We start from the raw sequence: 13,204 nt of genomic DNA on the forward strand, positions 1-13,204 counted from the left end.
TGACAAAAAAAAAATGAAACATACTTTTCCTCCCGTTTGTTCTTCGAAAAATGTGTATGTATTATTCTGAAATGCACTGAACATTACTAGACTTGCACGTTTCGATCGGGACGCAACCAGCAGTGATAATTCGGTCTAGTTCACAATCCTCCCTGTTATCGGCGACGTTTTTAATATCGTGTATGTATATATAGTTCGATTACAACAGGCTCTTTGCTGTGAAGTAGTTAGTGTTGCTTTTTATATTTAAAAAAACAAAACACGGATATACAGCTCTTATATTTCTCTTTCGCACCTCTCTTGCACTCAGTCGTCGGAGTTGAGTTCACATGTAAATGTTATTGTTATTACTCTTCACATAATAGTAATTATAATATATCTCGATTAGGTTGGCTGCTTTAAGTCCCCTGTCTGACATTGGCTTCGTAACAATAAATATTAATAACCTTAAGAATGAGTTTCATGTATAGGATCGACCAGAGCAGCAGAATTATAGGAGAGAAGGGGAATAATCTTGTGCGAGATGTGAAGTTGGCCTCAAAAGTCATTGATTTTTGTTGAAACACGGCCAGTGGTCATCATTCGCGTCATTTAGAAAGGTAAAAATGTTTTTTGTCTGCATTTTAGGGCATTGTTTACCACCTTGGGGACTGAAGAAGTTTAAATATTTCATGTTTTTGTTTAAGTACATGCCATTATTTAAGCTGGATAAATAATTACACTTACTAATGACATGTGATAACACTGTTTTTCCTTAAAAGTCGAGTCCCACTGCAAACACTGTTGGCTTTTAAGACACAAGGGTGAATTGATTTCTGTAAGGCAAGGGAAGGGTAGCATGGTAAAAAATGGCTTCGGATGTGCTGTTTAAAAGCAGTCAAAAAAGGCTTACAATGTGATAAATGGAATATGCACCATATATCAATAGTTATGGTTACATTCATATTGTTGCTTTTACTATATAGTCTGTCAGCTCACAATGGTTTTATTGCACCGTTTATTTAACATTCCAGCTAATGCAGTTGGAAGCATGTCCAAATTAGGAAAAATTGTTTAGCAGAGCATCGGAAATGTTAAACACTAACAAGTTCATTCACATTTTAAAAGTTTGTCCTGTGATTTTTATGGCCCCTTTCCAATTAACTTTAATTTGTCTCTCACACATATACCCTTTATGCATGTTTACACACATGATCAGATTCAGACGCAAGTGTCTCGTCATTGTGTTGCTTAACTGGCATGTTCTACAGGATAGATCACATGTGTGTGTTGCTTTTGAAGAACAGGTCAAGCTATGACAATTTGTATTACCACATTTTTTTTTTTTTCAATTAAAGAGTAAATTATGATTATATAACTACTTTTATAATAGATGCAGACCTCTCTGTTTAGGTTCTACGTCTTCGTATCTTCTTTCTTCTCTACGGAGTTTCAGTTTAATATTTGGGTATTCTTTTTTAACTTATTCCTGTAGTTCTTTAGCATGTTTGCTGTTTTTTTCCTGTTTCTCTCGGAGAAGGGTTGATGGAGGTCACATAGTTTTTGCTTTTGACTCTTGAAGACTAGATGTGGTGACTAACATCTACATTTAGTTTGTTATTTCTGAATTAAGTTTAAGTTAATATGTAGGAGCTTTTTTTTGGGGGGGGGGGGATGCAAAAAGGAAAACTTGTGGTCCCTGTAATGATGTCAAAGTGAACTTAATAAAAATGCCAAAAGCATTTATAGTGTTTGAGCTTGTTTTTTTCCCTCAGTAGATCTTAGCATTACATCCTTGCTGAATAAGAGTATTATAATTTTTTTATTTATACTCTTAGCAATGATCCATTAAGTTTATTAAAAGTGACAGTTCAAGGCATTTATAATTTTACAAAAGACTTCAAATCTTTTGAACTTTATTAATCAAATAGACCTAAAAACAGTTTTGAAGCAGCACAGCTGTTTTCAACACTGATAATAATACATTTATAAAAATATTAGAATGATTTCTGATTGATCATGTGACTGAAAACTGGAGTTATGATGCTGAAAATACAGCTTTGCCCCTATTTTAAAATATATTCAAATAGAAAGCAGTTATATTAAATTGTAATTTTATTTCACAATATATATGTTTTTACTGTATTTTTCTGATCAAATGAATGCAGAGAATAAGAGACTTCTTTCAAAAACAAATAAATAAATCTCTTTTGAACTGTAGTGTTTTACAAAATTAAGCAGATTTTTTAAACTGTTTTCAACATTTATAATAATAATAGTTTATTGAGCAGCATATCAGAAGGATTTCCGAAGGACCAAAATTATTTTACATTATAATATTTCATAATTTTACTATTTTGAATGCAGGAGGCCCAAACTTTTGTTTTCTTATGTTAAGGGAACAACATGATTAAAATTAATGGAAATGTTTTAAGTAATCATTTAAAGGCTTTCCATATCAATAGAATGGACATGTATTATTTATTGCAGTGAATGACACAAGAGAAACTCAAAAGGAATATTCAAATAATCCAAATGGCTGTTAACTCAAGAAGTGTGCATATATACATCTGATGAATCTAGTATGTGTAATTCTTGATGTGTCCAAGTGTCATTTTACAGGAATCTCCATATAAAGATGTGAGGGATATACACATAAAGTGCTTCCAAAATGCATTTCGTCAAGAAAAATGGCATTAAAAGAAGAGGTTGTCCTCATGTGATGTCAACCCCTTGAAAATGCTGACACATGAGTATCAGTTCACTCTGTACAGAGTTAAAGAGAGAACTGAACCTTTATGACTGTTTGTCATAGACATCTGAATGTCCAGCGCAACTATGTGAGGCGTAAGAAATCAGCAAAAAAAAAAAAGTGAGTTTAAAAAAATCTTTAAACAAATGCAACCAGGAAGTGTTAATGATTAGAGATAGATAGGAGAACATGCATGCATTATCTGTCCATTCAGCATGGTCTCACTTTGAATTGAACTGACCTTTATTAAATTCAATAATCAAACTGACTGTAATTCATAAATGCAGTAACAGAAAATTACTGTTGAATAAATCCTGCTCCCTGAGAAAAGGATCTCACTCAAAACAAAAGAAACCAGACTTTACCTAAACAGAAATTTCATACGTTTTTTTATTTCAATATAACTTTTTTGGTTAACTGAACCAATATTATATAACATTAACATTTGGTTAACTGAACCAATATTATATAACATTAACATTATAAATCATATATTATATTTATGCTTTTTCTTTCAAAATGGCAAAATGTGATTGACAAAATGGTACTTGAAATCGTGGATTTTATTCTCCCACTGTGATTGCTAAGTAACAATCCCAAAAGCTTGTACCTAACACCCATTTTAAGTGCTGTGAGTAAAATAATGTTGTCCACTGTAATGTGTGACGTCATGCAAAATCAATAACAGTCTTGCCACGGTCAACAACAAAAAAAAAAGCAATGAATGTACAAATGCATTTAAGAGTGCTTATCCACAGAAAGGAAAATATAAGTTCAGTAAAATCACCTATTGGGAACTACATAAATTCTTTTTAAATGACACTGGTTTCACTTTCAAAAGTGATTCAAGCATAAATATTCTTTTTTTAATTTATCAAACAAATTCACTTTGTTAGAGACAAAGGGACAATTATTCTCCAGCAATGTCACATCCTTCAAAAAAGAAAAGAAAAATTGGTTTAACCCCGCAGCAAACTTCCTGAGTGAAGGAAAACAAAACAAAAACAGGATGTCAAAAACTCATCCATACTATGGCAAGCCGTTTTAGCTTTTATTCATTTCCAAGATATGAATTCTTGATATCAACAATTACATTTTCACTAGTTAAAATGATAGTTATTGATATCAGGAATTAGATTTATACTAGTAACGATGGCAATTTTTGATATCAGGAATTATATTTCCACTAGTAACAATGCTAATTCTTGATATCAACAATTAAATTTTTACTAGTTAAAATGTTAATTCTAGATATCAAGAATTGAATTTTTGATATCAAGAATTGAATTCTTGATATCTGCAATTGTATTTTCACTAGTGAAATGTCACCATAGGCTGCCATTCAAAATTAATTGTTGATATCAAGAATTGATTTCTTACTAGTTGAAATTCCAATTTCACATCTCAGAAATACAATTCTTACTAGTAAAAACCTTTATTTTTGATATCAAGAATTCAGTTGTCACTAGTTGAAATGTCTATTCTTGATATCAACAATTGAATTGGTACTAGTAACAATGTTCATTTTTGATATCAATAATTCCATTTTCACTAGTGACAATGTTCATTTCTGATATCATGAATGTGATTGTTACTAGTAAGAAAGCAATTTTAGATATCTGAAATATTATTGATATCAGAAATACATTTTCAGATATCAAAAATAAAAAATGTTACTAGTAGCAATTCAATTGTTGATATCAAGAATAGACATTTCAACTAGTGACAACTGAATTATTGATATCAGTAATTGGCATTTTTACTAGTAACAATGTAATTATTGATATCAACAATTACATTTTTACTAGTAAGAAATCAATTCTTGATATCAACAATTGATTTTGAATGGCAGCCTATGGTGACATTTCACTAGTGAAAATACAATTACAGATATCAACAATTAAATTGTTGATATGAACAATTACATTTTTGATATCAACAATTGCAATTTTGATATCAAGAATTCAATTGTTGATATCAAGAATTAAATTGTTGATATCAAGAATTAAATTGTTGATATCAACAATTACATTTTTGATATCAAAAAATGTAATTGTTGATATCAAAAATGTAATTGTTGATATCAAGAATTCGTATCCTGGAAATGAATAAAAGCTAAAATGGCTTGCCATACTCTACAACTTTTCTTTCAATTAAGTGCTCTGGCTCGAAGTGCATTCGGCATTACCGTAAGAATTACCATTAGCGTTCTCTTTATGGCCGTGGTTGGACCCCGAAAAACAGTCCTCCGAATGAAAGTGCGCAGAGATCTGGTTGTAGCAAAGCAGGGCCAGCTGCCTCTCTTCCGGGCTGTAGTCCAGCGAGTGTGGGTGCACTTGTAGGATGTGTCTCTTAATGGTGCTGACCTTTAACGTGGCGAGCGTAGCGCCACACACCATGCAGATCAAGCCATGCCGACTGCAGTCGTAATCCATCAGAAAGTCCATCTTCCAGCGGGCCTGGTAATTGCGCCGCTGGTCCTTCCCCGGGTAGTGCCTGTGTCGCCCAGTCGTCTGTGTTGATGGTGTGATATTTGTGCTATTACTGTCTTCAGTTTCCCCTCCTTGCTCTGTGGTCTTCACAGGCGACACCTGCGTGTCAACAGCTGTGTTTGTAGAGACAGGGACACTTTTTGGGTCTTCAGTGCCAAAAAAAGAGAGAAACATTATTGATTTTAAACAAGATAATTGATTTATAACAGGATTTTACTTTCACGATGAAAAACTAACACTTAGTTCATTCATAAACGGTAACATACTGACATCAATTTTACACTTTCCTTAACCAGTTTACGCTACGCTAGTCAGCGGTTAGCTTTCTAAGCACAGGCTAACTGAAAACACAAGGAGAGAGAAAATGTGTGTATTTTTAGTGCAATATCTAATTTAAAGGACATTTATGAACATTTTCATTATTAAGAGAGTACATCATAAATATCTTTATATTCTTAAAACAAGATTGTGAAGATAAATCATCTTTCGTTTACAAGCTGTTATAGCAGTCAAAATGAAAGCACAAGATAAATGATTATGTTTAGCTTCTAGAATGTAATGTAGTAGCCTATGCCATTTAAATGATCATATTTTCAAGATTAGGTTAGGTTAGGTTAACTTTATTGTCCCCAAGTGGAAATTCTGCTTGGGCACAGTGCAGAGTTGCTTCATAAAAATAAATAAAAACATCACAAAACACACAAAGAACATTGTCGACAACACAATTCCATGGATTAAAATGCAAGTGCTAAAGTGCTAGTGTGGTTGCTGCACATTACTCCATTGCACTGAAAAGTGCATAAGCTAAGGTGCTAGCATGTGTATTGCACGTTGCCCTATTGCACCGGGATCATAAGTAAAGTGCTGAAGTGCTCACATATTTATTGTACATTTATTGTATTTCACATCGTTTAGCAGCTTAATGGAGGCTGGCACAAATGATAATTTTAGGCGATTAGTTTTACATTTTGGTACACGGAGTCTTCTTCCTGATGGCAGGGTTTCATATTCAGGGAAGAGTGAATGTTGAGGGTCTGATTTAATTTTTATAGCCTGTTTTATAATTGCCTGATCATACAGGCTCTGTATAGGCTCATAGTCTCTCCTCCTCATAATTTTCATGGCTGTTTTGTGCATGTTGTTGGTATTAAGTATATTCAATATATTTACATTTAAAATCAGATCAATTTGCCTGAGACGCTAATCTTTAGTTTTCAAGCTGTTAGCTTAGGCTAACTGAAAGCACTAGGAAAGAGATGTTTGTTTTTAGCTTATGAGATATAATGTGATATATGTAATATGTAATTTAAAGGACATTGGTGAACACATCTTCATGATCATCTCTACATCCTTAAAACAAGATAGGCCGACACCAGTTTAGTTTACAAGCTGTTGGCTAGCTAAGCAAAGGCTAATGAAAGCACAAGATAAATTAGCTACTGGAATATAATGTTTTAATATAAAAAATATCTTGTATATATTATATAGTGTATATCCTAATATATATATAATATAATATACATCTTGAATATCTTTACATCCTTAAAACAAGAAACACCAGTTTAGTTCCCAAGCTGTTAGCTTGCTAAGCAAAGGTTAAATGAAAAGCACAAGATAAATGACTATTTTTTAACTTCTGAAATATAATGTAGCATGTCATTTAAAAGACATTAATGATCATATTTTTGTGATTAAGTTTAATAAATAATATATTTACATGCTTAAAACTTGATAAATTTGCCTGAGAAGCTAAAATCTTTAGTTATCAAGCTGTTAGCTTGCTAAGCGAAGGCTAACTGAGAGCACTAGGAAAGAGATGTGGTTTTAGCCTAACACACACAGTATAATGTGACATGTAATATGTAATTTAAAGGACATTGATGAACATATTTTCATAATCAAGTAGGCCTACATCTTGAATATCTCTACATCCTTAAAACAAATAGGCTAAATTTAATTCAGAAGCTAAATATCCTTTAGTTTTCAGAGAATCCATGTTAATCTTACTTTAAATATATTTTAATGGGAGAAGACAAAACTGATGTTTTGGTTCTAACTTCTGACATTTATTTATTTTAATACAAAATGGTCAATATGGCATTTAATTTGATTTTTGGTCTATTTTTCCTTTACATCTGATGTGTCTTCTTACCATGGCCTTTCAGTGTGGCCGTGTCCATGCTCTCCTCCTTCGTCCAGGCGCTGACCACAGCATCTCTCTCACTCCGGCTGAGGCCGCTTGTCTCCGGATGGCACTCCTGGATGTGCTTGCGGAAGTTGCTGACTCTCGGCACAGGCAGGTGTTCAGAACAAACCATACAGTAGCAGAGCGGGTTATCCGGAGGACCGTACGCCACCAAATAATCCAGGCGGAGACGCCAGGGGCTGCCGTACTTCAGTCTTCTCTTTCGCGGATAATAAGGTAGAGACTGTGATCTCTGGCCAGTGTCTGGTGGATTCTCATCTCCTCTTGTGTAACTCCCTAAGTTTCCCTGAATGGGATCCACGTTCAGAGGGAAGAAGGAGGCTGAACCATCTACGTTTATTTCTTTGGTAAGTGGTTCTGATTTGATTTGAGGTTGTAAAGAGTGCGATTCTGCATGACAAAAGCAAAGAAATGCAAAAAAAAGACATTCAATTTAAGTTGTTTTTTAATTAAACAGGTTTCACAGAAGCATGTAGAATATCTGACCAAATCCTCAAACTTTATTTTGTTTTGCTTTTTACCATAGTTTCAAATAATTATATTTGGAAGCAATTTCATCTTTGTTAAAGACTGTAAAAAAAACATTTAGCCAAAGACAATAGGACATTTGACCACAATTTATGTATATTTATAGAAGACCCAAGATTACAAATAATTTAAGAAAAGTATTGTCTCATGATTTTTATTTAATTAACCGGTTATCCCGAATTGTTTAAATTGATAACAGATTTATACATATGCAATATCTATAAATTATATATATATATATATATATATATATATATATATATATATATATATATATATATATATATATATATATACAGTAGTCAACATTTGAAGTGGACCAAAAAAGTTCATCAAAGTTGTCCTAAAACAAGAACATTTTTGTTCAAAATTATATATTTTATAAATATGACATTTTATTCAATATCTATACCACATTTATCTGGTCCATATTAAACACCTTGTGTATGCAAATAATCCACAACATTTTAGGGAAATTTTAACCTATTATTGACAATAGTATTCAGTTAGTATATTTAGTATACACACTCTTTTTAAGTCCTCTGTTGTGTTTTGTCTCTTACCCTCGCCGTGCATCTTGGCCCAGGTCTGCAGGATGGAGTGCTTTTCCTCAGCGGTGTACAGCAGAGAGTTGGGGTGCAGGTCCAGCATGTGACTCTTGATGTGATCCAGGTGCAGAGAAGGCAACAGACAGCTGCAAACCATGCATACTAGACGGCCCTCCTCCGCCTGGTACTCCATCAGGAACTCCTGGCGGAACCAGGCGTGCAGCGAGTCGTTCAGGTATCGCTCCATCACCTGAGCTGTGGGGCCTGCGAGCTCCTGGACGGGGGAGGCTGGAGGGGACGGTGTGACCCTGCTGAACCCAGACTGGGCCTGAGGAACTGGAGAGACGGCACCACCAGGCTTGCCTAGAATGACACCAAGAATGGTTTAAAAATCATCTTAAAGTCCCCCTGTGGTGAAAATCGAGCTTTTAATGTTGTTTATTTGTCTTTGTGGTGTTTTTCATATATGGTGTTTTTCATATACTCAACAATAAGTCTAAGAGTATTTTCTCTTTAAAACGGCAGTGAACCAAGTCTCAAAAACGCGGTTTGAAATCAATGGTGATTCTGACGTCACAAAATACCCTGTAACCAATCAGGTCAACGAGTGGATCTCTGAGCTGGTGTGAGCTCATTTGCATGCATACAGGTGAAACTCGGAAAATCTGAATATCGTGCAAAAGTTTATTTATTTAACTTAAAGGTGAAACTAATATAATATATAGACTCAATACATGCAAAGTGAGATATTTCAAGCCTTTATTTGTTATAATTTTGATGATTATGGCTTACAGCTTATGAAAACCTTTTCACAATTCTAATTTAGAATTTGAGGTTTTCATAAGCTGTAAACCATAATCATCAAATTATAACAAATAAAGGCTTTAAAATATCTCACTTTGCATGTATTGAGTCTATATAATATATTAGTTTCACCTTTTAAGTTGAATTACTGAAATAAATGAACTTTTGCACGATATTCAAATTTTTCGAGTTTAATCTGTATACTAAATGAAGCAATATACTAAATTCTGCATATACTAAATGAAGCAAGGTCCTTTTGGTGATCAAAGAAGAGTTTTAAGGGATACAATTATTGACTACAGGGGAACTTATGTAAAATAATGTTAAAATAATACTAAAAAATATATTTTTTAGTTATAAAATGCCTTTCACATATTCAAAGCACAATACAATAAAAAAAAGAAAACATCTCAAAAAGAGATTTAAAAAATAGTAATTATAAAATAAATGAATCTAAATCTAAATTAAACGTTATGAAATAAAAAAAGAAATGTGTAAGAAAACATAAAAAAGTTGCATTTTGAGCTTCAGATTCAGGTTTTTGCATTGTGACATTTAATTACATTTAATGTAATTTATTTCTCACATCCTGATGTTTAAACATTTTAGTTTTTAAATTAAAATCCTGCCCAGACAAAGTGATTTACCATGATGTATAAACTATATATAATATAAAATTACACACACACACACACACACGTAATATATGTAATTTAATGTAATGTAATATAATATATATATATATATATATATATATATATATATATATATATATATATATATATATATATATATATATGTATACACTTCTAGAATTCTATATGATTGTTTCTAATATTTATAATTAATATTTCATCAAAAAATCACATTGTATATGAGTTATTATAGTTAACAAAAACCATAAAAGGCGACCATAAGAACATTAAAAAAACATTTTCATTACCTGAAATAAAATAAAATATACAAAAATGTAAACAAATTTTTTGTTCAGTTTATCATTTTCATTTAGTTTCATTTTCAACATGTATCATTTTTATTTATAAACTAAATAACTAAAGTTAAAACTGAAATAAAAAATCGTTAAAACTATATAGACATGTCTATAGACATAAAAATGTCAAAAACATACAACACAATTAAATTAAAATGAAACCAGAAAATATAAAAACTAATTCATAATATTAATAAAAACAATATTAGTATCTCAAATGATACTAAAATAACACTGCATTGTCATGAAAAACATTATATAATTTTGTAAAATTACATAATATAATTATATAATAATAAATATTATTATATTTTGGAAATAATATTAGATTGGAAAAATGTGTAATGTTTCTAAAAAAACTATTTTTCTTCAAGCAAAATTATTATTTTATTATTATTGATATATAAATTATTGTTTTATATTATTTATTGATTTTATTATTATAGATTTTTCTAACCTTAAGACATGTTTTGTGAGGTTCCATGTTATTCAGGCTTTACAAAAACATACGGAAGCACAAATAAATATTATCAGAGACCTGTGGAGACCCTGTCGACATCCAAAACCTCCTCTGACTCCGGAGGAACATCTGGATCGGGGCACAGCGGCCTCTGGCTGTCGTCCCGACTCAAATGACTCTCCCATCCCGACCTGATCACATCCTTGTCGGACTCGGTCCACAGCAGGGAGTACGGATGCCTCTGTTTGATGTGTCTCTTGATGGTGCTTAACTTCAGGGTTGCCAGCGAACTGCCGCACACCATGCAGATCATCCCCTGTCTCTGTGGGTCGAAGTCCATGAGGTACTCGCTGCGCCAGTACTCATGGTAATAGCGCCGATGGTCTCGGCCGGGCGCGAGCTTGAATGGAGGGGGTTCCTGCGTAGATGGTCCTGGGATGGGGGACAGAAGGAAAGGGGTGTCTGTGTTCTCAGTGACACACCAGTAACTGGTGCCTGGGGAGCAAACAGAGGTGACCGGAGCTTCCTGGCTATCATGAGATGTGAGACCATTGGGCACGTCCTCTTGACCTGGGCAGGACACAACAAGAGAGTGTCATTGATCAACTGTACGGTGATATCAAATATGATCATGGGAAAATATGACATTGCTTTCAATTACGGGGAAATGTCAAATAAATATTAACACTCGTAATGATGGAGATTAATATTAAAAGTGAAAATATATTTTCAGCAGCCTGCATTTTGGGCATTAACACATTAATAATTATCTAGCGTATATTCAGAACATTCCATATGTTGTATTGGACATAAAATATGTATTTATTAATACTTAAATAGCCATATATTTGCTTTAGTGTATCAGTTTGTATGGTATTGCTTAATAAATAAATAAATAGAACTGTTGCTGATAGGCTAAAAGTCATTCTCAAATATTGCAACTGAAGAGAAGCAAAAAAAATTATTAGACAAATATGCAAATTATTTGTTTTTTTGTTATTTTATATTGTAAAATATACAAATATAAAAACAATTTCACGATGCATGTCTGCAAAATGCATATTTAAGAGATTTTGCATATATCTGTCAGCACATATTAAAATTATTATTATTATTATTTTAGTGTTAATATTATTGATGATAGGCAGAAACTTAGTAGGATAACAAAATGAGTAGCTACTTATAGGAATATATGCAAATGAATTTGTATTTCAGAAAAATATTTTTAAAAAATAACTTGCCATGATGAATATTAAATCAATGTTAAAGTACATTTTTAACATAAACCTATAAATAATCAGTCAGCAAGCATATATTCAAATTAGTATAATTTATATATTATGATTGCTGATGTTATTATTATTATTATAACTAATAACAACAATAATAATAATAAACATATTTTAATTTGACCATTATTTTGTTGCTGAAAACAAATTGTTTTTCATTTAAGACAGATATTAAAGCGAATAATAATTTAGTATAATTTTATAATAATTATTTAATAATTTTAAATGAATATTAAAGTGAAAATGTGTTATTTCCTCACTCCACAGGCCTATTTTGAGCACAACCAGGGGGCGGCGGCGTGGTTGCAGTACCGCTGTATTCCCGCTAGATGGTGACAGCGCATCGCGTACTCATTTGCAGCATGGTTATTTTGCCTTTGTTTATAGTGGAGCCCGAAAGATTAGGGGCCATGCCTCTGCCTGCTATTGTTCGTCACGGGTTTTAACGCTTCAAAACACAGAGCTGTCGATCTAATGGTCAAACTCCAATGCTTAACACAACATTTACCTGCTGAGAGATCCCCCAAGTGTCCCCGCCGCGCTGTCGCCTCCTCTTCCTCAGCTTTTATTATTAATGAGCGAGATTCTGTCTGCTCAGCTTTGTGCACCGACTCTTTGGACTCCGCTTCATCCATACCTGTGTTGTGTTATTTGAACGTACAGGATTCGCTTCTTTGTACGTAGAAATGTCACAACCGGAGGACTTCGTAGATGCATTCGTCGGGTGGTTGACTAAATATCTGAAACACGCACTCGCCCATTACAGTGTGTGCAGTGTCTGTCTCTGCACTGGAGCCTCACCGCTGTTTGCTTTTTGCTTTAAGTAAACTTAACTTTGCGTGACGATACACGTCGCGTTTAGATCGAAGTTGGAGGGAAGATCTGTCAAATGGTCGGTGACTTTAGGCGGTCTCCTGATTGTATTTAGATGTTCTGCTTGTCTTCAGGGTGGAGAGCCGAGCTAGGGGCCCCTGGGGCTCCTTTAGGGGCTCCTGGGTAAATTTAAAGAGACAGTAGCGGCTATTATGTAGTGACGGGTGCACCACGGGGGCCCATATTTATTGTTTTATCTTAATATTATATTTTACACCAGATTGTAAACAAAGTTATGCATTGTGTACACACAATCTAATGTTTAAATAATGAATTAATCCT

The 13,204-nt window shown here is 33.2% G+C and overlaps 1 protein-coding gene across 2 annotated transcripts; it reads right to left on the reverse strand.

Annotated features, from left to right (window-relative positions):
- Positions 1-2,734: 2,734 nt before the first annotated feature.
- On the reverse strand, positions 2,735-13,047 carry zfta (zinc finger translocation associated). Of its 2 annotated transcripts, XM_079637095.1 has the most exons (6): positions 12,558-13,047; positions 10,839-11,330; positions 8,521-8,868; positions 7,376-7,819; positions 4,871-5,369; positions 2,735-3,760 (listed from the first exon to the last, which is right to left on the reverse strand). In XM_079637095.1, exons 1-5 carry the CDS (start codon positions 12,682-12,684, stop codon positions 4,885-4,887), a joined length of 1,896 nt encoding a protein of 631 aa, XP_079493221.1. In that variant the 5' UTR covers positions 12,685-13,047; the 3' UTR covers positions 2,735-3,760; positions 4,871-4,884. The 2 variants fall into 2 exon arrangements, with proteins under 2 accessions (XP_079493221.1, XP_079493222.1); XM_079637096.1 differs by lacking the exon at positions 2,735-3,760 and having other exon boundaries at positions 4,836-5,369; positions 12,558-12,825.
- Positions 13,048-13,204: the final 157 nt, after the last annotated feature.

Source organism: Phoxinus phoxinus (genome assembly GCF_949152265.1).
Source record: "Phoxinus phoxinus genome assembly, chromosome: 2".
Taxonomy (NCBI): Eukaryota; Metazoa; Chordata; class Actinopteri; order Cypriniformes; family Leuciscidae; genus Phoxinus; species Phoxinus phoxinus.